Source organism: Thermobia domestica, chromosome 16 (genome assembly GCF_964235325.1).
Source record: "Thermobia domestica chromosome 16, izTheDome1.hap1.1, whole genome shotgun sequence".
Taxonomy (NCBI): Eukaryota; Metazoa; Arthropoda; class Insecta; order Zygentoma; family Lepismatidae; genus Thermobia; species Thermobia domestica.
The window spans coordinates 29,764,832-29,792,662 of NC_137469.1; the positions used below are offsets into that span (position 1 = coordinate 29,764,832).

The 27,831-nt window shown below is 35.9% G+C and overlaps 3 protein-coding genes across 3 annotated transcripts in view; 1 reads left to right on the forward strand and 2 right to left on the reverse strand.

The window, feature by feature from the left end:
- Positions 1-1,956: 1,956 nt before the first annotated feature.
- Positions 1,957-25,711, reverse strand: LOC145672962 (thioredoxin domain-containing protein 12-like). The gene is made up of 4 exons (XM_081742225.1): positions 25,456-25,711; positions 16,285-16,398; positions 11,122-11,265; positions 1,957-2,223 (listed from the first exon to the last, which is right to left on the reverse strand). Exons 1-4 carry the CDS (start codon positions 25,574-25,576, stop codon positions 2,072-2,074), a joined length of 531 nt encoding a protein of 176 aa, XP_081598351.1. The 5' UTR covers positions 25,577-25,711; the 3' UTR covers positions 1,957-2,071.
- LOC145672961 (uncharacterized) lies at positions 16,405-25,422 on the reverse strand. The gene is given in 3 exon segments (XM_081742224.1): positions 16,405-21,883; positions 21,885-23,048; positions 24,136-25,422. Coding segments are annotated over 2 exon segments (2,286 nt in total). The 5' UTR covers positions 23,028-23,048; positions 24,136-25,422; the 3' UTR covers positions 16,405-20,740.
- The window catches only part of LOC145672959 (uncharacterized), a 56,225-nt gene continuing 54,092 nt past the window's right edge, over positions 25,699-27,831 (forward strand). The window contains exon 1 of the mRNA XM_081742223.1: positions 25,699-27,370. Within this exon, the coding sequence (XP_081598349.1) occupies positions 25,714-27,370 (1,657 nt within the window). The 5' untranslated portion in view covers positions 25,699-25,713. The remainder of the gene's footprint in view (positions 27,371-27,831) is intronic.

Consider the following 27,831-nt stretch of genomic DNA (forward strand, 5'->3'; position numbering starts at 1 on the left):
AAAGAATACTTCATTGCAATACTGTACGAACTACTGAAGGAGTACGAAACCATCGAGATCATTCCCGGGAATTGTACAAAATTACTAGGCGCTGATTTATCACACTATTCTGAAACATGACCCAATTTAAGACGTCTTGCCTTGTATGACTGTTCTACCTGAAATCAGGATCTTGCCCATTCTACCACAGTCAGGCAAGATCACTCTGTCAGTATAGCAGCTCCTTTCACTACTGGAGATTGGAAAGCTGAAATGAATGGATAGATTGAGAAATACAATTTACACAAGAACTGTGTAATTATGGCTTTAAATTAGGGATACCAGTACACAAGAACTGAATAATTCTGGCTTAGAATTAGGGATACTAATTAATTATGGCTTATAGCTTTTATTCGAATTAGTTTATGCAGATATTCACTTCAGGGTTCCCACAAAAAAAGTGAAGATCGATTTCTCTGACAAATTCTTGAACATAAATGGGTAGGTATGGGATAAGTTCTAGCATACACATTTTTAACAGTCTCCATCAGCCCCATAACCCTCCAACACACTCCTTTAATTACTATTTATATATTTGTTATGTTCAATACGAATAATTGTTATTTACATAAAATTTATCATGTAAATATATAGTAATATATGTATGATACAGTACTACATATCTTGACATTGCAAATTACTTTTTATTGCTTAAAAAACACATTACGTACAAGTTTGTGCTTAAGAGGGTTCCTTTTTACAATCTTGATTGTGCCCAGCAAAAAGTTTCCACAGTCAAGCCTGAGAGCTAGTTTTTTTATTTTTTTTTTCTTTTTAATTTTTATCTGACGCTTTCAGTTCTTTCAGTAGTTTTTCTGTCTTTAAAACCGATATCCACGAAGATGACAAGCCATACTTTGATTACTGCTTTTACATGATTGTTTATCCCCTCTCTGTACCACACACAAAAATATACAGCACGAAATAGCAACATGCATCACGGTAATCATGGGATTGCTGTATTGTTGTGGTCCTCTTTACATCTCAATCTGTACAACTGATAGAGAGGAAACAATGTTCGATTGAAAAAAAAAGGTACATTGGCACATTTACGTTCCTTGACTTCCCATGACTATTTACACAAAACGCATGATTTCCTGGATTTTTCAGAATGTGGGTACCCAATATTAAGAACAGATTAAACATTTCAACTTTGAATTCTTTATGGAGATCGGCACAGGAGAGAGCTGGATTCGATTCCCGACAGAAGTTGATAATGGTTCGGATCCCATATTAAGCTCTAGGTTCACGTTTCGTACAGCCTCAGTGCTAAACAGCATGTAAAACTTCCAATGAACCAACCAATCTGTACAAAGCTGAATATTAATTTGTGTACAGTTTCTGAATTCTTTGTACACTCCATCGCCGTTGAGCTAGCAAGCGTTTAAATGCTAATATGATGACATTCTGCAGTTCTGAAATAATGTGCTTTTCAGAGTATTTTTACAGGGTGTTTCAAAACAACAACCGATAACGTTTGGGAAGTGATTCCTGACACCAAGATAAGACAAAAAGTATAGATCAACCTGAGTGCAGAAATTCGTCATTTCGGAGTTTTAGGCTGCCAAAAACACGACAAAATGAATTTTAAAGGTCCATAGCTGTAATACTAGGGGAACTACCGTAGTCGGGTCGTGTTTTTGGCAGCCTATAACTCCGAAATGACGGATTTCTGTAACCAGGTTGGTCTATACTTTTTGTCTTATCTTGGTGTCAGGAATCACCTCCCAAACGTTGTCGGTGTTATTTTGAAATACTCTGTATAACATGTACATTCTATTTGTTAAGATAAGTCACTTCCCGAAAATTTTAACATAGTCACGAAAAGATTTCTTTATTTAACCTCTTCACCGGAGTTTCAAACCAAAGGTATATAATACACATACCATAGGTATATAATATTAATACACATACACGTACAAAAGGAAAGCGATTTATTTTAGTATATTACAGAGCACAAATAACACATAACTCGTTAAAAATAACGTTTCTACATATAAGTACATAGCAAAATGTAAACAGTATTAAGTATTTATAATTCATTAGACAACTTCTCTTGATGACCCGTAGTTTCCAGAACTCTTCTCATGGATCTTGCAATATCATCGGCATCATAATAGAAATACTTGTAATTAGGGTTACCTTTTTCATTATATATTTCTGTCTTCAAATCGCCATTCGGATCTGGAACAAAAAACAATTATTTTTATTTTGTTACTCACACAAGACTCAGAAAGGAAAGATAGGGAATATGAACAGAAAAAGAAATATAGAAACTAATATATTTCGTCAACACCTGGGAAGGAAAGAAGAAGATAAACAAAGAAAAAGAAATCTCGCAACAAATATACAGCGTGGCCACAAAATACTATCATCAATTAAGGTGATATTACGTCGCTTTAGATAATAGTATTTAAATGAAATTGGTCACATTTGAAGGAAAAAAGCTTTTTTTTTTTTTTTTTTTTTTTTTTTTTTTTTTTTTTTTTTTTTTAAATCTCATAGACATTTAATGCGGGTCCCTCGAGTGACAATGCAGACAAGACGATATTCCCATTCACACTACACACGCTCCAACATATCTGATGAAATAGACTGGATGGCAGTACTGATACGAACTTGTACTTCTTGTAGGTTTTGAGGCAATGGGGGGAACATAAACACAATCCTTTATGTAACCCCATAAAAAGAAGTCAAAGACCGTTAAGTCAGACGACTTCGGCGGCCACTTGTAGAAGACATTATCATCATTTCCGGCACGTCCAATCTATCTTATTCTTTAATAACAACACAACACAACGAAAGGAAATAAATTTACGTTAGCACATTACGGCATAACAGTACAAAAACATAAAAGCTTTCCAAGTGATCTCCAACAGAAACAGCAACTGCCTGCTAACTATCCAACAATGAACCCACATCGACTAATCACAAAATAAACATGAGTCAATTTACTTTTTCTGTGTTTGATCCCGTCCATGATTGACATTGTTGTCCATTGTTGATATGCACAAAATTACTGAGATTTTCTTTCAAGTGTGACTAATTTCATTTAAAGACGATTATCCAAAGTGACGTAATACCACTTAAAAGTAAGATAGTATTTTTATGAACACACTGTACTGTGACTCTCCCAGGATCTGGAACAGAAGAGAAAGGAAGAAAAAGGAACTTCGGAACGAGGGTGGACATTCTTTCGAAATTTTACTTAACGTTAACTTATCAACACTTAGCACAGCAGACTAGGGTTTGATTCCCACTGAAAGCTCGTGATTCGAACCCCACGTTAAGCTGTGGGTTCACGTCTCATATAGCCTTCGCAATGAAAAGGACGTTAAACTACAACAAATTATGACACTCATCAATCTTCTCCAATCACAACATGAATAGATACAGATAAAGAACCCTGACCAACAATTGGTATATACCCTTATTACGGAGAGCGGAGACTAGAAAAGGTTCACGACTTAGAAAATAAGACTTATTCTGAGAAGAAAGCAAGCACGAAAGAGAGAAGGAAGGAAAATGTTGGCTGCATACTATAAAAAGTAATAAGGAATTATTTTTGTTTGCCTAAGATGGTACATACACGTCCAATATGCATTTGCAGAATGAAAGGAAGATTAATAATACATAAATTAAATTAGTTTTATGCATAAGCGAATTTTCTTTAAAAATCATTGTGGTTTATTATTGTTCATGCGTGCCACATTTTACCCCCCCCCCCAAAAAAGTTAGTATATTATATTGTAATGAATTTGGTAGTCAATAATGGACCGAGATTTATCCCCTTCACCAGTTTTTATAAAATTTGTTAAATACAAAACGTCTTTGATTACAAAGAGTAAAATAGTGCTTTCTCTTGTTAATGTCCAAGTAAGAGGAGAATAGGTGTTTTGCACGGTGCCCCTTCTCTCAAGGCAGTCTCCAAGACACCTGCCGGTTCGGTGAGTCTTGAAGGATAGCCCCCTCAGCTCAAGGCAGCTTCGCGAGGCTTGGTTGTAGAAAGGACCCCTAATCCAGTGCGACCTCGAGAAGGATAGGTGTACCCCTAGTCCAGTGCGACCTCAGGGCGGTGTAAGTGATTCGATCAGTTGGACGACTGATGCTGGGTCCCTCGGCGGTCCTCCTTTTATTTGTCCTCTTCGGGTCCTTCCGTGAGGTCCGTCTTCTTTCGGCGTTCCTCGGTGTCTTTCGTGTCGGCTTCTTGTCCGCTTTAATATTTATAATCAATAGCACGTGTTGATTTGACACGTGCGTCTGTCATGATGTGGGGATCCTTACAATATAATAAACAAAGGACAAGGAGTGTTCATTAAGCTTTGCACAGATGGTTATAATATAGTTGCAATATGATGATAAAATTTTAGCTGAACATACTTAGATCTTTTAGCTACAAAATCATGTCACTCAATGTAGCCTTCAACTGCTGTGACGCATCTCGTCCAACGTTCTTTCCATGCCTTGAATACACTTTTGGTAAAATTCAGATGACTGGCTTTTACACCAACGATTCACACAAGAAATAAGAGCCTTGTTACTGTCAAATGTTTTTCCTCGCAGGTGGGCCCTCAGACAATCAAACAGATGGAGTCAAGCCCGGACTATAGAGATGCCGAGAAACGACTTCGCATCCCATTTTCACGATTTTCTGCTGTCATCATCATCGCTGTGTGAGGCTTGGGATTGTCACGATGGTTTGATGACCTTACCTTGCAGTTCTGGTCTCTTGATCTGGAGAGCACGTTGTACCTTTTCCAGCGCTCCTTGTTGATTGAGGAGTCATGTTCCAAAAGTCCATGAAAATGACACCGCACTGATAAAAAGAAAAATAAGGTCATAATTTTCTGGCTTGATCTGGACAGTCTTCATAAACCGAAAGCAACTTCCTATGAAGAATTGATGTGGCTGATTCATCATCGATCTTGAACAGGAATTCCATTACCGACCGTTGTCGGATCCTGTTGACTACTTCCGTCTCCATTGTATTTTACATGTGAACAATAGTCAGTAACAATTATTATCATTTTGAAGCCAAAAGATCAATGTATGTTCACCCAAAATTTCATCATGACATTGCAACTAATAAAAATATTATACTTATTTGTGCAAAACTTATTAAACGCCCTTCGTGTGATGCATATTATATCGAATAATTCCAACAATTACATGAGCTCCTCCGTGGCTAAGTGGTCAGCGTACGCACCTTTGGCGTGGGAGATCCGGATTCGATTCCCGGCGGTAGCTTATGTGGTTCGGATTTCACGTTAATCAGCAGGCCCGCGTTTCATATGGCCTCACCGCTGAAAGAGACTTTAAACTCAAAATCACCACCGCTCCAACAGTTGCAAGAAACCACGCAAGCTTTCACTACGTTATTCACCGATCAGGAAGCATAGGTTAACGCACTAATATGGAGACTCGGGTACAATTCTTAGTCCAGTCAAGTATTTTTCACCTTGAATTCCTTTAAATTTCCACCCATAGAAGTTTCGATGAGAAAAAAAAAAGGGTTGTTTCCTAAATTAACTAATTTCACTACATTACTATGTTTAATACGTCAGTATAAACGAAACTGATATTAGTGATCTTCACATCCTCTCCTGGTTTGATTCTTTAATGATTACCTTGTTTAACCTACTGTGATACTGTTTATAAATATTTTGATACGAAAAATGTGTTATATTAGTTTGGAAACTATTCGTTCGGACTTTAAGTTAAGATAGTAATCTTCGGAACCACGTTGATCAGAAATCATCAACTATCTTAATATATAGACAAACCCTGAGTTAAACAATTAACACTTTGGTAAGAAATTTCAGATATAAGTAAAATTTACTAACAGCACTTACATCTGAAGTAAGAAGTAGTATTAAATTTGTAAAATTTTATTTTGAGAGTCATCTAATCAGTGAGGTATGAACAAATTTGGTAATTAGCTACTGTTAAACTGTTACTAATTAGTTGATTTTTAACCATCGGCCTTATAAGAATGTAAGTTTCAGTACCCGATTTCATAAAGCATATTATCCAATTGAGCTTTTGCACCTTTTCGTATATTTTAACATGTGTTTGAGACAAACCTCAGGTTATGGTAAAAATTCGACTTACGAAAATTTCGACGTGCGCAAGGAGACTTGGAACGGTCTATTTACGTTAAGCCGAGGATTATCTATATTCTGGAAACTATGTATCAAGGCTGGAATAACATGTCTTCACCAATTACTCTTAGATTTTGCTACACTGTTGCATATTATACTTATATTTTTGTTCTGCGCTATTATGTCATCCTGTTCATGTAATAACTTGACCTAATGCAATTTGAAATAAAAAGTACCGAGTTATAGTATTAATGATACTATTTATGGAAAGCTTGTATATTATGAAAAACAACGCTAAAACTTTTAATAGACTGCGCAAGTAGATTTGAAGTAATTTGAATTATCCTTAAAATTTGCGATTCATGTTCCTCAAATCTTTGTTGCGCCACATTTTTTTTTATTTAGTTTTTTTGTTAGCAGCTACCTCTTTAAAAAGAGGGGTGGCTTATTAACAGTAACAATAGTAGTTGTAGTTTTTCTTATTGAAATGGAGTAAGACATGTTAGTGTTTGGTGAAGTTTCGCGCCAACTTTCAGCATCGACGCTGTGTGGGACGTGGACCTACAATTTAAGGTGCAATTCGAACCACTGTAATGTGTTTCATGTTCTACCGGGAATCGAATCTGGAACATGATCACACCACATGTAGTAGAATATATTTTTGGATAACGGTTTCATCACAATACACTATTCATTCCACAATCAGTTATCTGCGATGTCATGCTTACTATATTTTTCTTTTTAATCACCTATGCCCATTGTTAATTTGATGCACTGAGAGTCACACAAAGAATTTCTTCCATTTTAAACCATGAAAAACAAACACACACACACACCAAGTTACAGAATTAGTGCGATTGTTTAATGAAAATCAGGCGAAGAATTCTAATTCATCCCGGTCTTCTAATCAGTTAAAATAAAATGTCCAGTCAATGGACATCAGTTCATTATCCCAGGTTGTGGAAAATGAGTGAACCAATTCACTCATACCAATGTGCCATTTCTTTGTCTTACAAATATAAAATTATGGCAACATAGACTTCACCATTGTATTTCTCTTACAATTCTAGCTCATTTTGATATATTACATGATCCCCTTCCTATTTAAAACAATAGGGCGAGATACAATATGGCCGATTTTAAGATGGCGGCCATGACACGCCTACCCTCTAATAGATGTACTTCCTCGCGGTGTCTATTAATATATGCTTTTGTTTTCCACCCCTTTAAACGTTTTACAAATACACTAGAAAGTTCCAGACTTGAAATACGAAGTTCTGGTTTATTCTGATCAATGAGGTTTTCGGCCACTGCGCCGGTCTTTATCGACGGAAGCATTTTAAATTTTGCTTACGCTCCTTTCTTGATATTCCCCCCACTTCGCTGCCAAGTTTAGTCAACAAAGTCGACTTCGACATCAAAAGATTTACTTGAATTCGAGAATACGTCAGTTCACCTCCAGATTTGTATGTGTGTGTGTGAGTGCATGATTACATTCTTGATTAGAATCATGAGAAATTGCAAGAGCTAATACCGATGTTTCCTCAATTGAAATATCCATTTAGTTTAAATTGAATCAGGAATATGCCAGTAGATCGCTGACCTGAAGAGGATAAAAGAATAAGGCGCCAAAACACAGAAAATTGATCGTGTCGCTGGTAGCTCAATTGGTTAAGCAACCACCCAGAAAGCAGGTTATCGAAGTTCCAGTTCTGCTGATTAAACGCCATAATTACATAACTAATTTAAACCTCAAGTACCTATATAGGACTTTAAAACTATAAAAATAACAACTGCATATTACAACAGTTATAAAACTAAAGCTGTACTCACCAAAAACCAGGGTGGAAAAAAATCATGATTTTTAAAAAAAAAATCATTTTTGTTGATTTTTTTGATTTAAATCGATTTTTTTTATTTAAATCAAATCTTTTTTTTTCTTATAATACAAGTCGCTAACTGAAGAAAAAACATTAGGAATTAGTATTAAATGTTAATTATGCCATTTAAGTGAAAGTATTGGGTTTTAATTTTGAAATAATTCCCAGTCGTTAACCTATTTCAATCCCAAACAATGTTTCTTAAACATTAAGGAAAAAGTACAGCAATGTATATCAACATGACGCTTTTCTTTTCACGAAAGTTACTGACATTTGGCAGGGGCATATTTTTAAACAATTCTAACTAGCTAGCGGCACTAAATACATATAAAGTACATAAATTTCGCCTAAAATTAACTAACTCACTCTATTACCTATGGAACTCGGAGGTTCAATGCCATGTTCACAAAAGCTCTCCTGACTTATATCCTTAGTCAACTGAACTCAGTTTCTATTTTGTATTCTTATTTCTGCGAGATCAATCTTAATATTGTCCTCCCATCTGTGATTAGGTCTTCCTAATGGTCGTTTTCCGATTGGACTTCCAGTTAAAACTTTGAAAGGGGTCCTACTTTCTTCCATTCTCGCTACATGTCCTGCCCACCTGAGTCTCCAAGATTTGATGACCCTAACAATGTTTGGTGAATGGTATAAATTATGCAGTTCTTCATCATGAAGTTTTCGCCATTCCTCATTTCCGATCCTTTGGGTTCCGAATATTCGTTTCAGAATTTTTATTCTCCAATACTTTCAGTCTGCGTTCTTCCCTCAGCGTAAGCGACAATGTTTCACAACCATACAGCACAACAGGCATAATTATCGTTTTATATATTTTAAAGCTTCAAATTCCTCGACACAATTCGCGACGATAAGAGATTTTGAACTGAATAACACAAATTCCCTGCTTTTAGTGATATTTAATTACTTCCTGAATATCGTTTTCTGATCCTATACATTAGCCGATGGCAGAACATTCTTTGTCTTTATGCGATGAGCTTTTGTAAGTCAAAAATTTTCTGCAGGAATTCCAAAATAAAAAAAAAAAAATCAAGATCAGTTCCAGCAGAAGAAACACTTGTGATTGTTAAAAATATACTTTATGTGACGTGAAAACAGTTTAAATGCGAGTTGTCCGTGCATTTAAGACATCTATACATAGCAGGCACGGTTTTATACTTTTCTGTTGGCTATTTTATTTCCTCTGACCATTTTCCCTGCACAGGCGCTGCAAATTTTCTGCGATGAGATTGCGGCATGTTCTGAAATGGGGTCAAGTATCCACTTTATCAAAAGTATTATTCGATATTTTAACGCATCCAAAATTTGTCGTATTACTATCCCGAGGAACTTCTATGTATTTAGTACATAAATTTCGCCCAAAATTTTAAAATCTTTTTTTTGTTGTTGTTGTTTAGGAGAGGGGATCGGACCCCTCTAAATACGCCCATATTATCTGAGAACAAACAAATAGACGTGGACACAAAAGAGTTTTCATCTTAAATGTCCATGGTGATTTCCCCGTTGGAATAGAAATTTCAAAACCCTATGTTTCAAAGAGAAGAAAGCAGGGTTCACCCATAACCCGTTCAAACGGGATTTTCCCTGATCGTTGCCTACATAATACTCGTTTTCATACTGTGCTTACATACATTTGAGTCTCATTGTATTATAATTATTATCTTCCATAATCGAAGTAACGGAAGAGAAACGGGATTTTACTTAGTTTCACTTTAAATTAATTCATTTCGGAATTTGATTTAAATCAACGATTTTTATTTAAAAAAATCAAGTGTATTAAATCTTGATTAAAATCGTGATTTAAATCACACTGATTTAAATCAATCCACCCTGCCAAAAACATTCAGCTTTATTTTTATAGTTAATGTACTTAGTGCATTCTATCAAAAAAAAAAAAAAATATATTGTTACAAGAAATTACATGAACAAATAATTATATTGTTTATTATATTTGAATTACTTATAAAATCTCAGGAAAATGAAGTATGGCGGGCTTTTAAAAATAAGATTTCGTAATTACTTTAAAAAAAAAAAAAAAAAACTGATATTCTGCAATTTTGAACCCGTATTTAATCGCGTGCATCACGCACACATACACACTCTTTTGTGAATAATTCTGGCGCAAAAACAGAGGTGTAATATTAGTGATGAATGTATTTGATCAATGACGAAGCACAACTATTTATATATTTACTTGCGTCAATTACACGCTTCTCTGGGTTAAAATAAGAAAAATTAGTAAATATGTTCCGTTAGTTAGTAACTTTTTTACTATTACTGAGGATATGTTTTTTGACTTGCAGGGCATTTTCGATCATTTATATATATATCCCTCCTCCGCCTCCCCAAGTTGCGGGGCTGAATTTGGATTTAAACGGCATCGGCAATGCATTGTTTATTTCAACGACCCCGAAAACTATGCATTCGACACTAATATCGGTCACTTTCGATCATTTTTAAATACCTCTCCCTCCCATAAGTTCCACCGTCAAAGTGAAATGATAAAAATCATCCCAGACCTGAACCTCGTCTCTATGTTGAAAATTTGATCGAGATTGGTCGGGTGGTTCAAGGGTCATTAAGTCACAAACATAGTCACTTTCATTTTTAGATTAATAATTTTTGTTCCGAAAATATCATGTAATTATTAACATATACTAAAAAACTTGGACATTTACTGTAGACGCAGTATTGTAATTTATATTTCTTGGCAGACTTCAAACATGTTACCGGTATCTTATCTAAGTGTATTAGCGAGAACTTTAAATTTATTTTGCATGTATAGGATAGATATGGTTTTCTGAATTCCTTCCAAAAGCCACGTGCGTAATATGTACGATAATAATAATAATTTAATGAAAATGAAAGGATTAAAAAAATATGAGACTGAGCCGAAAATCGAATATGAGTCGAGACTGATGCTTAAGCAACAGGTCAACACACTAAGTAGGTTAGAAAACAGTTGGGAAGCGCAACACGGCATAGGAAACTGTTGGTTGTTTCTCTCATTTACCATTATAATATCCAATAATTTTGCACTAAATGCGGTAATAAATCATGGTGCTCTATATTGAATAACTTACCAAAGAAAAGAATCCGAGGTACATAGCCTCCATCAGGGGAATATTTACTATCGTTCGGTTCCTCGTCGTCTTGGACATTAACCATGACAAAATGCCTACTAAGTGCTTCTATTTCAGAGGATGCGGAAAACTTTGGCTTCAATGCTGTAGTCAGAACAAACAAAACATTTGTTAATTTGAGTCCACAAATAAGTAAGGACATGAATAAGGAAACCCGCTTCTTTTTCCAGAAAAACATTATGCTTGTATTGTGTAGGTATTATGCTAAAATAAAACTTATTATGCTGAGTTGAGATATAAAACTAAAATACATAGAAATTTTAAAACCTTGCAAAACTGTTCCACGATACCCTACAGAGTTATACACACTATTAAAATAAATGGACAATTTCTAAGACTACAGAGTACAGAAAATCTAATTTAGACCAAATTAATTCACTGAGTAAGAAATACAGCGTCTTACAGTGAAACCTGTCTATGTTGGCCACCATCGGTTCCATTGAAAAGTGGTCAACTTAGACAGGTGGCCAACTTACAGAAAATAGGTCTGATTAGTGTATTTTTAGAATAGGATTTCTAGTATTACTTGATAGTAAAATTTTAATAAACAATGGCAGGACAGCTCCTTTATATATATACAGAGTAATCAGTGGTGTATTTACTATTTTGTTTCGGGTGGTTTTGCTGCCTTTATTCCTGGAAATGTGAAAATTCTGTAAGACATTTGATTTACTTTAAAATAGTAAATAATATTTCGGGAGGCATGAACTCGGAAGCCCCCCTAAAATACGCCACTGAGAGTAATCATAACAATATACAGTAATAGAAAAGTACTTATCTTATGGTGGTTTATTCTAGACATATTTCTTTTATTCTTTTTGGCACATATGTACATTCTGATTTTGTAGTTCTTGCATAGTATCCTCTACCGCTTGTTAATGAGCTACAAATGTTTCCCTCGGAGCAAAAGATGTTTTGAGAAAATCTTAAGGGAATTCATATCTTGAAATCTCCGCTACCTTTCGACAAGCCGTCAGGTGCCAATAGTTGACAATTAGCTTCCACCTTGAATTACTAAAGCTCCCCACTGATGAAGGGAGCCGTTATAGCTAAAGGTTTACTAAAAGAGACAGGGTAAACAAATACGTACTGTCATATCTCGAATTCCTGTACGTGATTTTTCTTATTCACATCTTCCTTCACCACCCCTTTATCAGGGTAGTGTTCTGGCCATCGACCTCCCAAGAACAAATCGTGGGAATCCATGCTTCTTTGTCCTCAGACATAAAAACAAAACATCTGCCTCGGGAATACGAAAGAGTTAAGAAAAACAACAAAACTATTTTGCGTGGCCAAGATACGCAGGTAAATTTATCATTATCGTCATAGGGCAAACAATGCTTCAATGCGGCCAACTTCCAAGATAGACAGGTGGCCAACTTACAGAGCAATAAGCAACCTATGTCTTATGTGAAAATGCAGGTTCAAGACGAACCAGGCCAAGATAAGCAGGTGGCCAAGTTTACAGGTTTTACTGTAATTTGAATAGTCAGTAAAATAAGTGAATAAAGGTACTGATCATTTGACTTCACTCTATCTCTGGAACATTCACACGTTTGCAGAAAATACTTTTGATTTCAGTACTCACATTCATGTTTCCTGGGTTTGGAATGTACGAAAAAAAAATGTAGATGGCATGAGGTACGTAGAAACGTTACCATGAAGTTCACAAGATTTGTAATATTCTTGCTTTTAAATTTATTTTTGATTTAAATCAGCTAACCTTGTTTATATGTAGAATATTTTATGTAGTTCACAAGCCAACACACACATGTTAACGTTAGAGGGGCGCGGTGGCTCAGTGGTAGAGCGTTCACCTCCGGTGCTTGGGGTCCCTGGTTCGATGCCAGCTCACGCCGTGTGGACTTTGTGGTGGACAAACACCGTGGTCGTAGGTTTCCTCGGGGTTCTCCCGTTTCCTCCCACTTTCTTCATTCCACCATTTCACTCATCTTTCATCATCACCGTCTCCTTTAGCCTAACCGGCATAACCGTGGGACGTAAAACTTAAAGATTTCATTTCATTTACATGTTTAACGTTAGATGTCAACGAATTTGAGTTTCAGCGTATTGTAATGGTTACGTACTCAAAATTTTCTTAGCACGGTGGCTCAGTGTGGTAAGTGCTTACCTCTGGTGCGTGGGATCTTATGTTCGATCTCCGGCTAAGTAAGTTTGTGGTAGACAACACCGTGTCCGTGGGTTTTCTCGGGGTACTCCCACTTTCTCATTCCACCAATTATTTTCACTTAATCATCGTCTCCCTTAGCCTGAAACGCCTAATCGTGGGACGCTAATGACGTGAAAGATATCATTTCATTTTCAAAAAACCCTACAATTACTAAGTTAATTTTGCACGTGCATAAGTTAATCAAATAATAATAAGTTAATCAAATAAAAGAAGCAGGTTCTAAGAACCCTCATGTCGTTGGCGCATACAGAATTATCGTTAAATCTTCTTTCATAACGAAATCGTCAGCAGAAAGAAAGAAAAAAGACATAACCAGTATTACACGAGGTCTCTCTTAATTTTAGAATCCTTGCATGAAAAGTGCAAATTGTGTTTATAAAGTGATAAGAATTTCATGTGAAAGTGGCTGAAAGTTAAGCACAGAATAAGAGGTTGAAACTGTACAGAAGAACTAATACAGACGTAATCAACTAAGTGTTATTACATTTATCTCTATCAAGTGACCTTATTTTGCGTTCTATGTTGAAAGTTTTAATTAGAATAGAGTTTGCCCTGAAATTCTACTGTTGATTTCCCTAAATTTCCACGACTAAGTAAATTTTCCCGGACATGCAACTCCACATGCACTACACTTATAGTTACATTTAGACAGATAATAATAATAATAATAATAATAATAATAATAATAATAATAATAATAATAATAATAATAATAATAATAATAATAATAATAATAATAAAATACCTTGATTAACCTCCACTATTCCCATAGCCACCTAATGCTCTCTTTTTATTTTTAAAATACAATATACAATATAATACTTTTATTGTAAATACGTTCAAACTTTCTGCATTTAGAATACAATAAAACACTAGTATCAAATAATAATTGTACACTACTGATAACTTTAATAATAGCTCACTAACGATAACTTTAATAATAATACATTAACAATAACTCCAATAATAATACACTAATAATAACTTTAATAATAGCCCACTAACGATAACTAATAATAATATACTAAAGATAACTTTAATAATAATACATTAACGATAACTTTAATAACAATACACTAACTTTAATAATAATACATTAACGATAACTTTAATAACAATACACTAACTTTAATAATAATACACTAATGATAACTTTAACCTTCAGATACCCAAGGCGGTAAAATGTGCCCCATGCATATATTTTATGTCACAGGCACGTGAGGTTGACTAGTGTTCTTTACATTGTGGGCCGGACTGTAAGAAAATGTATTTCCTTAGTAACAATTATATAAGGTGATCTGCTTACGTATGTGGCTAAAACTTCACTGGGGTTCATTTCTACCCTTTTAGGTATCTATGTTACATATTTGTTTCAAGTATTTTATTATTGTAAAGAGAAAAATAAAGAATAGATAATATTAGAGGCTACTGCAATATATCGTTGCAATTTTGCATTCATATTGCAATATTGCAACCTTTCCTGTCTCAAAAATATTACAAATTGAATACAGTTCTCTAGCGTATAAACAAATTTTCGTTTCACTAACCTAACCTACTTAACCCTAAACTAATCTACATTAACAAAACCAACATAACCTAACAAAGCACAGCCCAACATAAACTAACATATCAATATTATCGATGCCACAAAAAGGGATGGTTATAATTGCAAAAATTTGTACTGGGGCACACCTGTACCCCTGTTGGGAATGTGGAGTTAAAAAGTATGGGTATTGGGGCCGCAGTGGTTCAGTGGTAGAGCGTTCACCTCTGCTGCTTGTGGTTCTTGGTTTGATCCCAGATCATACCAAGTGAACTTTGTGGTGGACAAACACCGTGTGCGTGGGTTCTCTCGGGGTTCTCCCGTTTCCTCCCACTTTCTTCATTCCACCATTTCATCCATTTCTCATCATCACCGTCTCCTTTAGCCTAGCAGGCATATTCGTGGGATGTAAAACTCAAAGATTTCATAATATCATGGGTATCCAAGGGTTAATAATAATACAATAATTATTATTTAAGTTATATAATAACGATAACTTTAATATCAACTTGGCATTCTGAATATATTTATAAGCAGGAAAACATACATTATAATTTTGCCCCTCTCATTGATCATCTATAATCAACAAACTTTACTTTCTTTTTTGTAGTATTTTATTTATTTATTTTTAATATTCTTTTTCTCTAAAAGTTTGAAATTATAACATTTTTCGGCCTCCTCAAGTGTCTTTATTTCTAAAAATAATTTTCTTTCTTCAGCCTCTTTCTTGTCATCTCGAATCTGTCTTGATTCTTTGAAGTGTACCTCGTATCTTATGTGAGCAGCCTAACCCCCCCCCCCCCCGAATCTTCTATGAAATAAAGCAGATTTCCCTGACTTTAAAGGTCATTGTGAACTCTGTAATTTCGACTACATTTGTTGCAGCTTCTGTACTTTTTCTTGCACACGTTAATTTAAGAAGTATACCAGGATGGAGCGTTCGCCCTTTATCTGTAGATTATTTTAATATCTAAAAATTCCAAATCAATCGTCTTTGACGCTACGCCGAAGACGGCAGTAAAATTACTAGAAATTTTCACCACAAGATTATCCAATAATGATTTTAACACTTTGACTGCCACCATATCTGTTGAACATTATCACTTGTGCGCCACGGGCAACAGTCCGCCAGTAATACTTTGTTTTCGCTCCATAAGTGTGTAACTTTCTTTGTGTATAGTTTTGCATATACGCGGGGTGGACATTAAATTTTGACTTCTATGTCATATGCTTGTATTTACAGCCTACCAACGAACACAACAAAAGTGAAATATGTTGTTTGTGTATGGAATTCCATACACATGGCAGTCAACGTGTTAAAACTCTAATGAAAACTTTATCACAATATGCTAATGATTAATATGCTCACCTTTGCACGCTCCACACCATGATTTGTGAATAATTAGCATTAACGGTTTGCTGTTGCTACGTGATTCTTCTAATCCTTTTTCTAGAGTTCTCCAATGATAATGGTCTCCTAAACCTAGAATAAAATAAAATAAAATGAACTAAAAAGGAATTAATTGACACTAAAACTAACAAATATTACAATACTACATATTAATCATGAAAATTATGTCTATAACGAAAATTTGCTGCAAGGTGTCGCAAAGTAAAATGTGTTAAAAGAACTAAGAATACAAGATTTGCATTGGATCAGGGAACTACTTCCAGTATGCATACATCTTCAATGTTCATATACAGTAACCCCCCCCCCCTTCAAAACAGAATAAAATACTGCTTTGTTTAAATTAATCTACAAAGGTTGTCCCAAAACAGCTTAGAAAATTTATATCGACGTCTGCAAATACTGCGTGTAATTTTGACACGTTTGCAATGCATAGAATTATTATTTTAGTAGCTACTAAACTCTCCTCTTGGGTAGTACAAAACTCAAAATCTTGCCTTACACTCACAAACTGCTTTACATATTTCAGTTCTTTCTAGAACCATTTTCAAGCACAGATATGTCGCAAGCCGGAATCTATTTATGATTACATTAGTATATTACTCGAAAAACCTGTAAATAGAAAAATTGGTTCCGAATAATTTGTGTGGTACGCTCCTGTCAATTCTATTTGACACTTCAGAATTTTTAAGTAAACAAACCCACTGCCTTCATCTCTTTTAACTATTCCCTTATGTCTAAAAACTGTTAGTTGCTTAAATCTGTTTTAGGGCTTGTAAAATTGTGGAGTATATATCACTTACCTCATTTTGCACTCAGCGCACAAAAAGTGCCAATTAAATCATTCTTTTTGCGTCGAGAACTTCTATGTACAATATTTACACTTAAGCACTTATACCTTTATTCCTATAATTAACCTGTCTTATCCTAGTTAATTTGAATATTGATTTTTTTCTTAAATTCTCTATTCTATTTTTTAACAGCAGCTTCCTTTCCTTTCAATCAAGAAAACGGATTTTCAAACTATGGTTTTCGTACTGGTTATGAAGGTTTATGTTGCCATATCAATACTGATGTTCATTGTCTGCGTAAGAAAACAAATTATCATCAGTGTAGCTATTAAAAGACGGAATAGAGAATTAAAACAAAAGCTTCAAAGTTCAAATCAACGGGGATAAGACAGGTTAATAACAGGAACAAACGACTCAAACTGACACTTTTGGTGCTCTGAGTGCAAAATGGGGTACCGGTAAGTGACATTTGCTCCACAATTTTGCAAGCTCTAAAAAAGGTTTAAGCTTTTAACATTAATTGGACATAAGGAAAAATTTAAAAAGATGAAGGCAATAGATTTATTTGCATAAAAACTCAGAAGTGTTGAATAGAATTGACAGGAGTGTATCACAGAACACTTGGTGCATTTTTTTTTCTCTCTTTTTACTTACGGATTTAGAAGTGACATACTAATGTAATCATAAACAGATTCCGGCTTGCGTTATACTTGAGCTTGAAAATGGTTCCGAACAGAACTGAAATATCGTGTAGAATGATGTAATAAACAGGAGCAGCAACTGTAGGGGCAAGATAAGATTTTGAATCTTACTGCAGTAGCTGCACAGGGCAGGTGCTTATCACATGTATGTTGATTGCTAGGTTCGAAACACGGTCGCTTACTCTGAGGGAAGAACATAGACTGAAAGTATTTGAGAACAAAATCCTGAGACGAATATTCGGACCCAAGAGGAACGGGAATGGAGAATGGCGGAAATTTCATAACGAAGAACTACATAATTTATACGGTTTACCCAACATTGTTAGGGTCGTCAAGTCTAGGAGGCTTAGGTGGGTAGGTCATGTAGCTAGAATGGAAGAAAGTAGAAATGCTTTTAAAGTGTTGACTGGAAGACCAATCGGAAAACGACCATTAGGAAGACCTAGGCGCAGATGGGAGGACAATATTAAGATGGATTTCGCAGAGACAGGAATACAAAGTAGAAACTGGAGGCAGTTAGCTAAGGATAGAAGTCAGTGGAGAGCTTTTGTGAACGTGGCGTTGAACCTCCGGGTTCCATAGACCATAGAGTTAGTTGATTTCTGTATTCTTACAAGTGTCTGTGGATTACGTTTCCAGGACGTAATGGCCGTAAAGGAAAAACCGAAGTGTGCCAGTAGATTTTGTTGTTTATACGAGTCTATTGCAGGAAGCTTACGAAGATACCTGGGAAAATAACAGCAAACAGATGGTACAAAGAGTTTATGGATGGTCGACAATTCCCCGCTGTAATCCTGGACGGAGAAATGCCTGTAATGACTGTAACAGTGGTGAATATCAATATTAGAAGCGCAATTATACGAAAAGAATGACACCAAACAACTAAAGGACAGTGCTGCCAGATATAGAGGAAACATGTGGCATAGAGACCAATTAAGTGTTGCATCACAACAGCGCCAAATCACATACGCCAATTAGTTATTTCTTACTTACAGGAAGTGAATATCACTGTAATACCACATCCTTCATATAGTACAGCTTTGTCACCATGTTACTTTTGCCTATTTCCAAATTTTAAAGGAAGCCGTTGTATGGAACAAAAGCTGAGAAAGAACAACAACTTATAATGGCTTTGTCGGTGTTCTTGAGACAGCATTATACAAAAAGGATTCCAGAAGAAGTTTCGAATATGGCACGAACGCTGAGATACTTCCATCCTATTCAATAGACGTACTTCGAGAAAGACTTATCACTTCCTTGATAATTAAGGCACGATTTATTCTACTTTCAACACTTTCTCTGTTGCTTTCGGACACTCTTTTTACATTTAAAAAACAATGCACATGGTCTTGGTCTTTCAAGTAGACGAATTGGAAAGATCTAGGGATGGGCAAAACCGGTTTTTAAGAAACCAAAAACCGGTTTCTAGAAAAACTGACATTTCGGTTTTTCTCCAAAACCGGTTCGTTTTTCCCTCCGAAACCAGTTTCCGTTTTCTCCATAACCGGTTTTAGTAATAGCTTTTGGAAAACACATAAAACTCGGTTTTCAGAGAACAACGAAACACTATTCAGGTCAGAAATAGAACCAATTTTGAAAAAAACAAAAAAAAACAAAAAAAGGACCACTTTTGAAGCAAACCGAAACGGGTTTTGGAAAAAACCGAAAATCGGTATTTGTGCCCACCACTAGAAATAACAAATAATTTCTCCTCAACCGAGGGATGATGGCATTACATGTGACACGAAATTCTCTCTATATTCGAGCAGTGATCATATCATTCACATACTCAGTCTCTTGGTCATTTACTCAGTGAACCTTCATTATTTACATCATCCTCTAACCCCATTCTTTTACGACTTACGTATAAATACGGCTCCTCGATGTGAAGTATAAAAACTACAATGGTAAGAACACAAACCAACCTGTACAAGGTGGCCACTAAAAGGCACGAATGCTATCCAACCGAGTCAGACAGAGCGAAGCTGGTGTGCCATGGCGGTAGCGCGCGGGTGCGTTCTAAGAAAGCAGGCGCGTCAGCGACCGCGGGTATGCGCGCAAGTGAGGGCAGTGGAAAGACGTGGATTTTGGTTCTGTATACTGTGCAGAAATAACCCGCCGGTGGAAAATAGTATCAATTAGAGCCATCTTTCACATGCACTCACTTATTTTATCCGTTATAAATCACTTGTACTTTACACTAGTAATCCTACACTTGTAAACCTAAAATACAGCTGTGTTACTTTGTATTTAATTCTGTCGCTTGCTGAAACTTATTCCTTAAAAACATGTCTTTGAAAGCAAAGTATTGAATTTTACCCATAAATATGGTGAACCAAAACTACACCTGCATCCAATTTCATTTTACTGCATCATTCTGAAAACTATTTCTTTAAAATTATTTTTCTATAGACTTAACACTCTATTTTTTGATAATAAAGATGTTTGAAATTCATTCATTTGTTTAAAAAGGTCAACTTATATGATAACCTCAAAATGCATTTCACCTCGGTCCCGATGACCTCGGATAATCGTGAGTATACTGTATAAAATATTTAATGGAATTATCTGATAACCGCACGCACTTAGGGTGACTGCACCAGTAAATGACCAGTTAAGAATTTGAAGTTACAAATTTATTTGTAGACGTTCGAATGAAGCAAATAGACGTAAGTTAATGGTACAAACATACTAGTTGGAATATCTTTTAACATATTATGGCGCTTCAAAACTGATATATGTACTATAAGTGGAAATTAAATTGATATTTTTATTTGAAGGTGAAAAACACTAGTAAATGACCGTCAAGCTTCAGTTAATGACTACACTAGAACCAGTAAATGACCGCTGGCAAATTCAAGAGGAAAATAATACCTACTAATAATTGAAAGAAACCTAAAAGACAAAATTAATGGAGTATTAGGACTACTTGTACTTTATCATTTCGGGAACACTGTAGTAAAGTCCATACAGTCCTTTGGTACAAGAAATTTGAGGAACAGCAATACGTTCCTTTATGTCGCAATGCTTGTACCATATTTGATCTCCTTTCTCAGGCCATTTCCATTTATTATCTTCATATTTATGCATTACTCTAACTTCTGACTCATCTTCGTACTTGCGAATCACTATACCTGGGAAGTATTCACCATCATAACACACTATTACATAATCACCCACATTGTGTGTAACACAGTGTTCATTATTTTCATTATTGTGAGTATGAAATAAAGACATTTCTTGAGCTAGGTCAATGTCGTCAGAATCTGATGCTAAAGACATCTGATCAGAGTCTGTCTCTGTTTCATTTTCCTCTGAAGGTATTTTCTTCTTCCTGGGACGCTTCTTCATCTCTTTCTTCTTACAAGTTGATTTTCTGTTCCTTTCCTCTTTCTCCTGGGCCTTCAGATCATGATATTCTTTCCATTTCTTGGATGTTACTGCAAATGGGAATGTGCCAGATCGTCTTTTCTTATTCTGATTTCTTGAATTTACGTCCTTCGGCCAGCGTAAATGAGTTTTCCAAACGTCTTCTGGTGTGCTTCCTCGAGGACCAGCAGAACTATAGGCATTTATTACCTCAGTATTCTTTGTATTTGATGAACTTGGAAAGATGAACTGGTTAGGTCTTTCATCAGGTACTGAAATATTGTCAGAGCACGTCGTAGAAAGTTCATGTATTCTTTCGTGAACTATGGAATCTTCTTGTGATGCACCAGTTTGTTGACAGGTAATCAAGTTGTTAACAAGAGAATTACGTTTTTCAGGAACAATTTTATCTTCTTTGATTCTTACCCAAAGATCGTGTAAAGGCTTCATGTCATAACGGACCACTGTCGACAACCGGAAAGTCTCAATAACTTCGACTGGCAACTCATTTTCTATAACTTTAAGAGCAACTGTATAATCCTCAGCGGTCAATAGATTACCACTTGTGATTTCATCTCCCACTTCCATACCTGCTGTTTGTATTTCTTCTTGCCTATTGGAGATACACTTAGAATAGTCGACTGCACTGGGATTATAAGGATAGAGTCCACACACTGCAAATGCCTTATGAATTACCTCTTTTTTTTATCGCTGCTTGATAAGCACTATGGAATAGTGGTGCAAAATTTACCTTTGTCACAGGACGCGTGGTGTCTTGTTTGTAATGCCGCACTACTTTCCTCCATTCAACTTTAAGAGACCGAAAAATTGCTACATCACAGGGCTGAATTATGTGTGTTGCGTTGGGCAACAGGCAAAATAGAAAAATGCGCCTTTCTATACAAAACTTGTAAAGCTCTTCGTTAATATGAGATTTGTGTCCATCGAGAAATAAGAGGACTGGAAATTTAATATTGTTCTTAACCAGCCAAGGATGAAACACATTTGCTACATATTCATAAAACGTAGCAGCTGTCATCCAACCAGACTCACTACGACCAACGGAAACGGTATCTGGAATTGATTCTACTATATCACGTGGAATTCGTTGATAAGGATACACGATCAGCGGATCGACAGATTTGCCATCTGCAGAAAAGTTGCACAAAACTGTTATGCATTGTTTTTCGGGACCTGGTGCAATTTCATAAAAGTTATTGTACTGTTTTGGTCCAAGAACTTTGCCTGTTTTAGGACAGGTGCGAATACCTGTTTCATCCGCGTTAAATATGCGGCTGCCATCTTCCAAGAGATCTAATGCATTTTCTTCCCGTAAGTACACTTCTAATTCACTAAACCATTGTCGGATACGTTCTTCTGTGACTTGTGCCCGGGCCTGTGATATTATTTCAGCGTTTCGTTTGGTGATGTTTGGGTGTCTTTTCAGGAACAGTTCCATCCATTTCTTGCCTGGCCTGTCGTTAACAAATGGATTTGATCGTTGTGTCTCCTTCATGACTTTCTGAACTGCATCCTTCACTTCGTCAGTATGCATAGGGAAGCCTAACTTTGCTTTGCCTAAAATCCAGTTTTCAAGACGATTTTCTTCATCCACTGTCAGTGTTGTCTGGGGACCCATTTTTCGTTCCATTGGGGCTTTTCCATGTAGTTTGTTTATTAGCGTTCCCTTCGGTATATTGTGCACTTTTGCTGCTTTGTTTGCACTTAGTCTTCCGCTTCTAACATCATCTATTGCTGAACACAAATCATCTTGGGAATACTTGAATCTTTCATATTTTCTTTTGGAACTTTTCTTTTCGTCTCTGGTGCAAATTTCCATCATGAATAGCTATTTGCTTGATTCCTGAAATGTAAAAGAAAAATTCTTGTTAGTGAACTTGTACTGGCGTAATATTTTCATATTTAAAAAGGCATCTTAATAAGAAAATGAACCAGCAGTGGTGTTAAGCACGTAATTAATTTAGTGAAAGGAACAGAATAGTCTCTTAAATATGTTAGTTGCCATAAGGAAATTTACTTGTCTTAAAACTTTAGGCTTATCTAGAATGCTTTAGTTCCTCCCCCCCTTAATTGTAGGGATTGATCATGTCGTACTCCTGTCGAGACTGCATTTCGTTTCTTGTTTCAACACATTACAGTATTACATTAAGTGCTTGCATCATGATTATTCTTTAATTTTTCTCTGACATTTTTTTCAATGCATTCTTAGACTAAGGACGTAGTTATTTAATAAACAAAAGAACACATCTCAATTATAGTCGATTAGAACAGTAGCTTCAAGATAACTTTAAGATACAATTGAAGGGCTGCTTAAAGAAACATTTGATAGCCTATACATTTCCGAATATTTTTAGAAGAATGGGATATGGAGTGATATAATAATTACACTACAAAATAATAATAATAATCTAAGACTCCTTATAAATGTTCAATAACAAGTATTAACATTGTAATGGTTTCTAGCCAGCACTTCAATTAAAACTACCTGTAAACTACAAATAGGAATACTTAAGAAACACTGCAGTTCTTCAAAGAGTGCACATTAAAATCTAGTGAATGACCGGTAGTATCTAGTGAATGACCACAGCCCGGTCATACCTGGATCAACTTTCAGTACAAGGTAAATTGCAACGTCTTGTACGTGATACATGTTTGGTCGATAATTTTGTGCCTATGACATAGGAAAATCGCACATTTTAACTTAACACCAGTGAATGACCTCTATGGTCATTCACTAGTGAACGTGAACATATTTGAAACTAGTAAATGACCACCACCCCTATGTGACGTTTAAGCGGCATGCAGAACAAAAACTCAACGTATTTTTCTACATTATTCTTTTAATATGTTACTGGAAGCATTGTATGCATGCAAAGTTTTCTTACAGTCCTTATCTTTTACAAAATAGGAACTATGTAGGGTATTCTTACCTTATTGCCAATGTAAGCGTTTTTGCCTCTTCCACTGTAGTCATACGAGTGCTATCCAAGTTGCCATCTTGAATTCTCTGTCACGTGTCACTGACAAACAAATCACAGTCTAGATACAAAACAAAACACTACAGATACATGGAAGCTCATTTCCTATTGGCCCACTTTATTCTAACTCTTATTGTGGGCATTATTTTATGACACAGGTCATTCACTGGTGACGGTCATTTATTGGTGCAGTCACCCTACTTATGTTACGAAACATCATACATCTTGTTGATATGATTTGCCCATACTGTAAATCTGTGCTAAGGTATGAAATAATAAAGTACATCTATTTTTTGTAATGATTAAGAATATTACGCCATAGAAATGATAATTCTAAGGCTAAATTGAATGGAAATGAAAAAGGATTATTTAGGATATTAAATTCTACAGACGGAGGAATTTTAAACAATGTGGAAAACCAGTATTTTATATTTAGAGACATAATGTTTCAAGTATTAATGCTTACAACGCAATACTAGAATTAAAATGAATGAGTTCATATCAAAGATGACTGTGTAACACACTAATTTCCACCGGCGGTATAATTCTGCACGATGTACAAGAATCTTTTACAAGTGCTTTCTGCAGTATCCTAGTTTATACGCATACCCAATGTCGCTCACGCGCCTGCTCTCTGTGGATGGCTCCCACGTGTGAAGCTCTGCTACGCTCCTGGTCTAAGTTAGATAGCAGTCTAGCTTTTAGTGGCTATCTAGCACAAGTTGATTTGTGTACTTTTCAGTCGCCTTTATGCACACGTTTGTACATTTTTTCACGAAAAGGGAAGTCATCGTAAAGCGAATCTGCACTAAGATACCTGTGAGTGAATTACGTGATGAAATGATTGCATATAATAGGATAGCAAATTAATCATTTCTAAGACATCAGTTAGCATACAGATTATCAATCTGTACACAATTATTTCGGCATGCGCCAGGGCAGAAACAGTCCAAAATATCTTAGAAAATTAATTAAGAAATGTTAAAGAAAAGATGTGTTATACTTTGATGGACTGTTCGTAATCTTCAATCTATCGGTGAAAAAAAAAAAAACTTGTTTATGAATGAATATAAAATCATATTAACTTCCTTAGTAATAACCTTGCACTTGAAAATGTGCAAAAACAACTCCTACTACTCGTTTAGATACGTGTCTGCTATAAAAAATTTGATAATAATCCATAGAATATAACTGTTTTATTTTGACATTATTCACTAATGCGGGAAACTACATACTTAAAACAATCACTCGTTATAAATACACTTTTAATACCTCGACCACCTAAAGAATTCTCAGCTACATCTGCAATAGTCCTATGCGTCAAGAAGATAGTCAAAAATACTGTCCACATACAACAATGCAAATGCATCCCTTTAGGCATGTTTATAAACATGCCTTTCAGGGACTGTTCGGAATTTCAACAATCAAAACACAATTTAATCTTTTTTCTTCTTCTTTTTTATTTTTTCATTGATCAATTAACCCTCCACACGCGCTCTTAAGCGCACAAACTTGAAACTCGCTCGTAGCATGCGCGTGCGGAGTGCGCTGCAACCTACAAATCTGAACTTCGATAGTGTGGTTGGCCTGCGAGCACTTCAATTTCATGGCTTTGACAGTGAAAACCCCACAGACATTTTGGTACGGGGTAAACAAATGTTTTTGAAAGGGGACCAATGTAGTGACGGTTGTGAGTGTGAAGCAGACAATGCAAGAAGTGATGAGAAGTCCAAAGAAAAATCAGAAAAAAGTTCTGCTGAACAATCGTGTAGTGCGACAAACGATGAATCTGCGAAACTTGCTCATAAACTATGTGGCGATCTCGAATCCGAGGAGTGTATTTCGAAAAACTCCTCAAATTCAATGCAAGAATTGTCAAAGTGTGCCTTGTTTTCATTACAATCAGAGATAGCTCTACCCGCCGACTTAGATTCAGTGAATATTGAAGAGCTATTAAAGCACAGAGGTTTTTCATTATGTGGCATGGACTTCGATGTTATAAAAAATGGTGTAATTGATGGAGATTATTTGAATGACCCTGTGTGTCCGGGAAGTAAATCTATCTCTACCGCTTCGCAAAACAGCATACCAGAAACATTGCAAGAGTTAAATTTAGGTGTAACCAGTAATAAAGATTGTGAGTATATAGTGGAGGGAAATGAAAAGGTTGAACTGCTGAATAGACGCGAAGACAATGTAAGTTCAGTGTTAAGCTGTAAAGGTGACCAGGCTCTTCTAGGTGATTTACAACTTTCAGAAGCAGAGCTTTCGTTGGGCAATGAACAAAGTACCGCGCGAAGCTACATAGATGCAGAATGCAATACCACAAGTAACCGTGCTGCGAAGTCTGTCGGTACAAGTGATTCTAGTGTTAGCGAGAGCAGTACATCACCGGTTTACATTGTCGAACAGATTGCTGTACCCATAGAAGAATTACAATCTACAACAAAGAAAAATGACGATACTAATAAAGATTTTGCAGATTATAATCTTGTAACATTTATAGACGCAGGTAGTCAAGCAGTAGACTTATTTCCGGATGCTCAAAATATTGTGCCACAAGATGATGTACCGGTACCTACAGACGTGGGAAACCAGGACCCTCTACTTGACACGGTACAATGTTGTACACGAGAAGTTGATCATTTGAACAAACAGCAAATAACGATACCAGTTTCATTGCTTGAAGAAGCAAGTAAACCAGGTACAAGCCCTTCTGCTTCAATAGTTACAAGCGTTCCACTTAAAGGTAAAAATTGCAACCCTCATATAACTTTGGGTAAGAGCGAGAGACATAAGAACAGTACCAGTAATGAAAATTTGGGAAAGGTAACATCTACTTTATGTAAAAACAGTGCAGAACTTCAAAACTCCTCTAAACCTCAAGCAGTTGCTGTTATTGCTATCACCACAAATAAAAATAAGAATGTCACACAAATTTTAATTAAGACTCCTCAAGGTGAACATGTCTTCAAAAGGAGGACGTCGGAATTGATGCAAGCAACGTCAAATTTAAAACCATTAATAGCACATGGTCAAAAGTTCGATTCCTTCGTTCGCAAGCAGTTGAGTTTGCTTGAAAGTAGTAGCGCAAAAGGGAATGCTTCGTCGCCGAAACCAAGAACAGAAACAGTCGTTTCGAATAAACAGGATGCTATTGGAGGTGCTAAAAATGTTTCAACTAAAGGTAAGGTTTATCTCATTTAGGTGGTGAAAGTGTTTTGCATGAAGTGTAGCTTAAGTAAATGTAATCTTTAAACGGGCAACCGATTTTAATACATAAACGGGTTTATTGGTATCAAGAAAGATTATTCCATTACTCAGATGCATCGGGACATTTGTAGCGAAGAAATATTGAACTGGTGAAAAGGGTACAGTTCCGAAGTTGATAATCCATTTCGGTCAGTGTTCCGTTAGGGGTGTCCAGTAATTTCTTCCTCACGAAGTTTGCAATTTCTCCACTTCTTTCTATTGATTTTCGTTTGATTACATAATATAACGTTATATTAGGTTAGGTTAGTTTTGGATCCCCTTAACGGAACATGAACCAATGTCGGTGAAAATATCTTGTTCTGTAGGTTCAAAGGTACTAAAATTAATAAGAAGCACGGCTGTTGTTTAGCTTCGGGGGCCAGGTTCTTAACCGAT

Coding starts and splice junctions, on each gene's coding strand:
- LOC145672962 (XM_081742225.1), bottom strand. CDS start 25,576: ATGTTTATAAACATGCCTAAAGGGATGCATTTGCATTGTTGTATGTGG. Junction 16,399..25,455: donor GAATTCTTTAGGTGGTCGAG/GTATTAAAAGTG, acceptor ATTTTATTCTAG/GTTTAGGAGACCATTATCAT. Junction 2,224..11,121: donor ACCTCGGATTCTTTTCTTTG/GTAAGTTATTCA, acceptor TTTTTGTTCCAG/ATCCGAATGGCGATTTGAAG.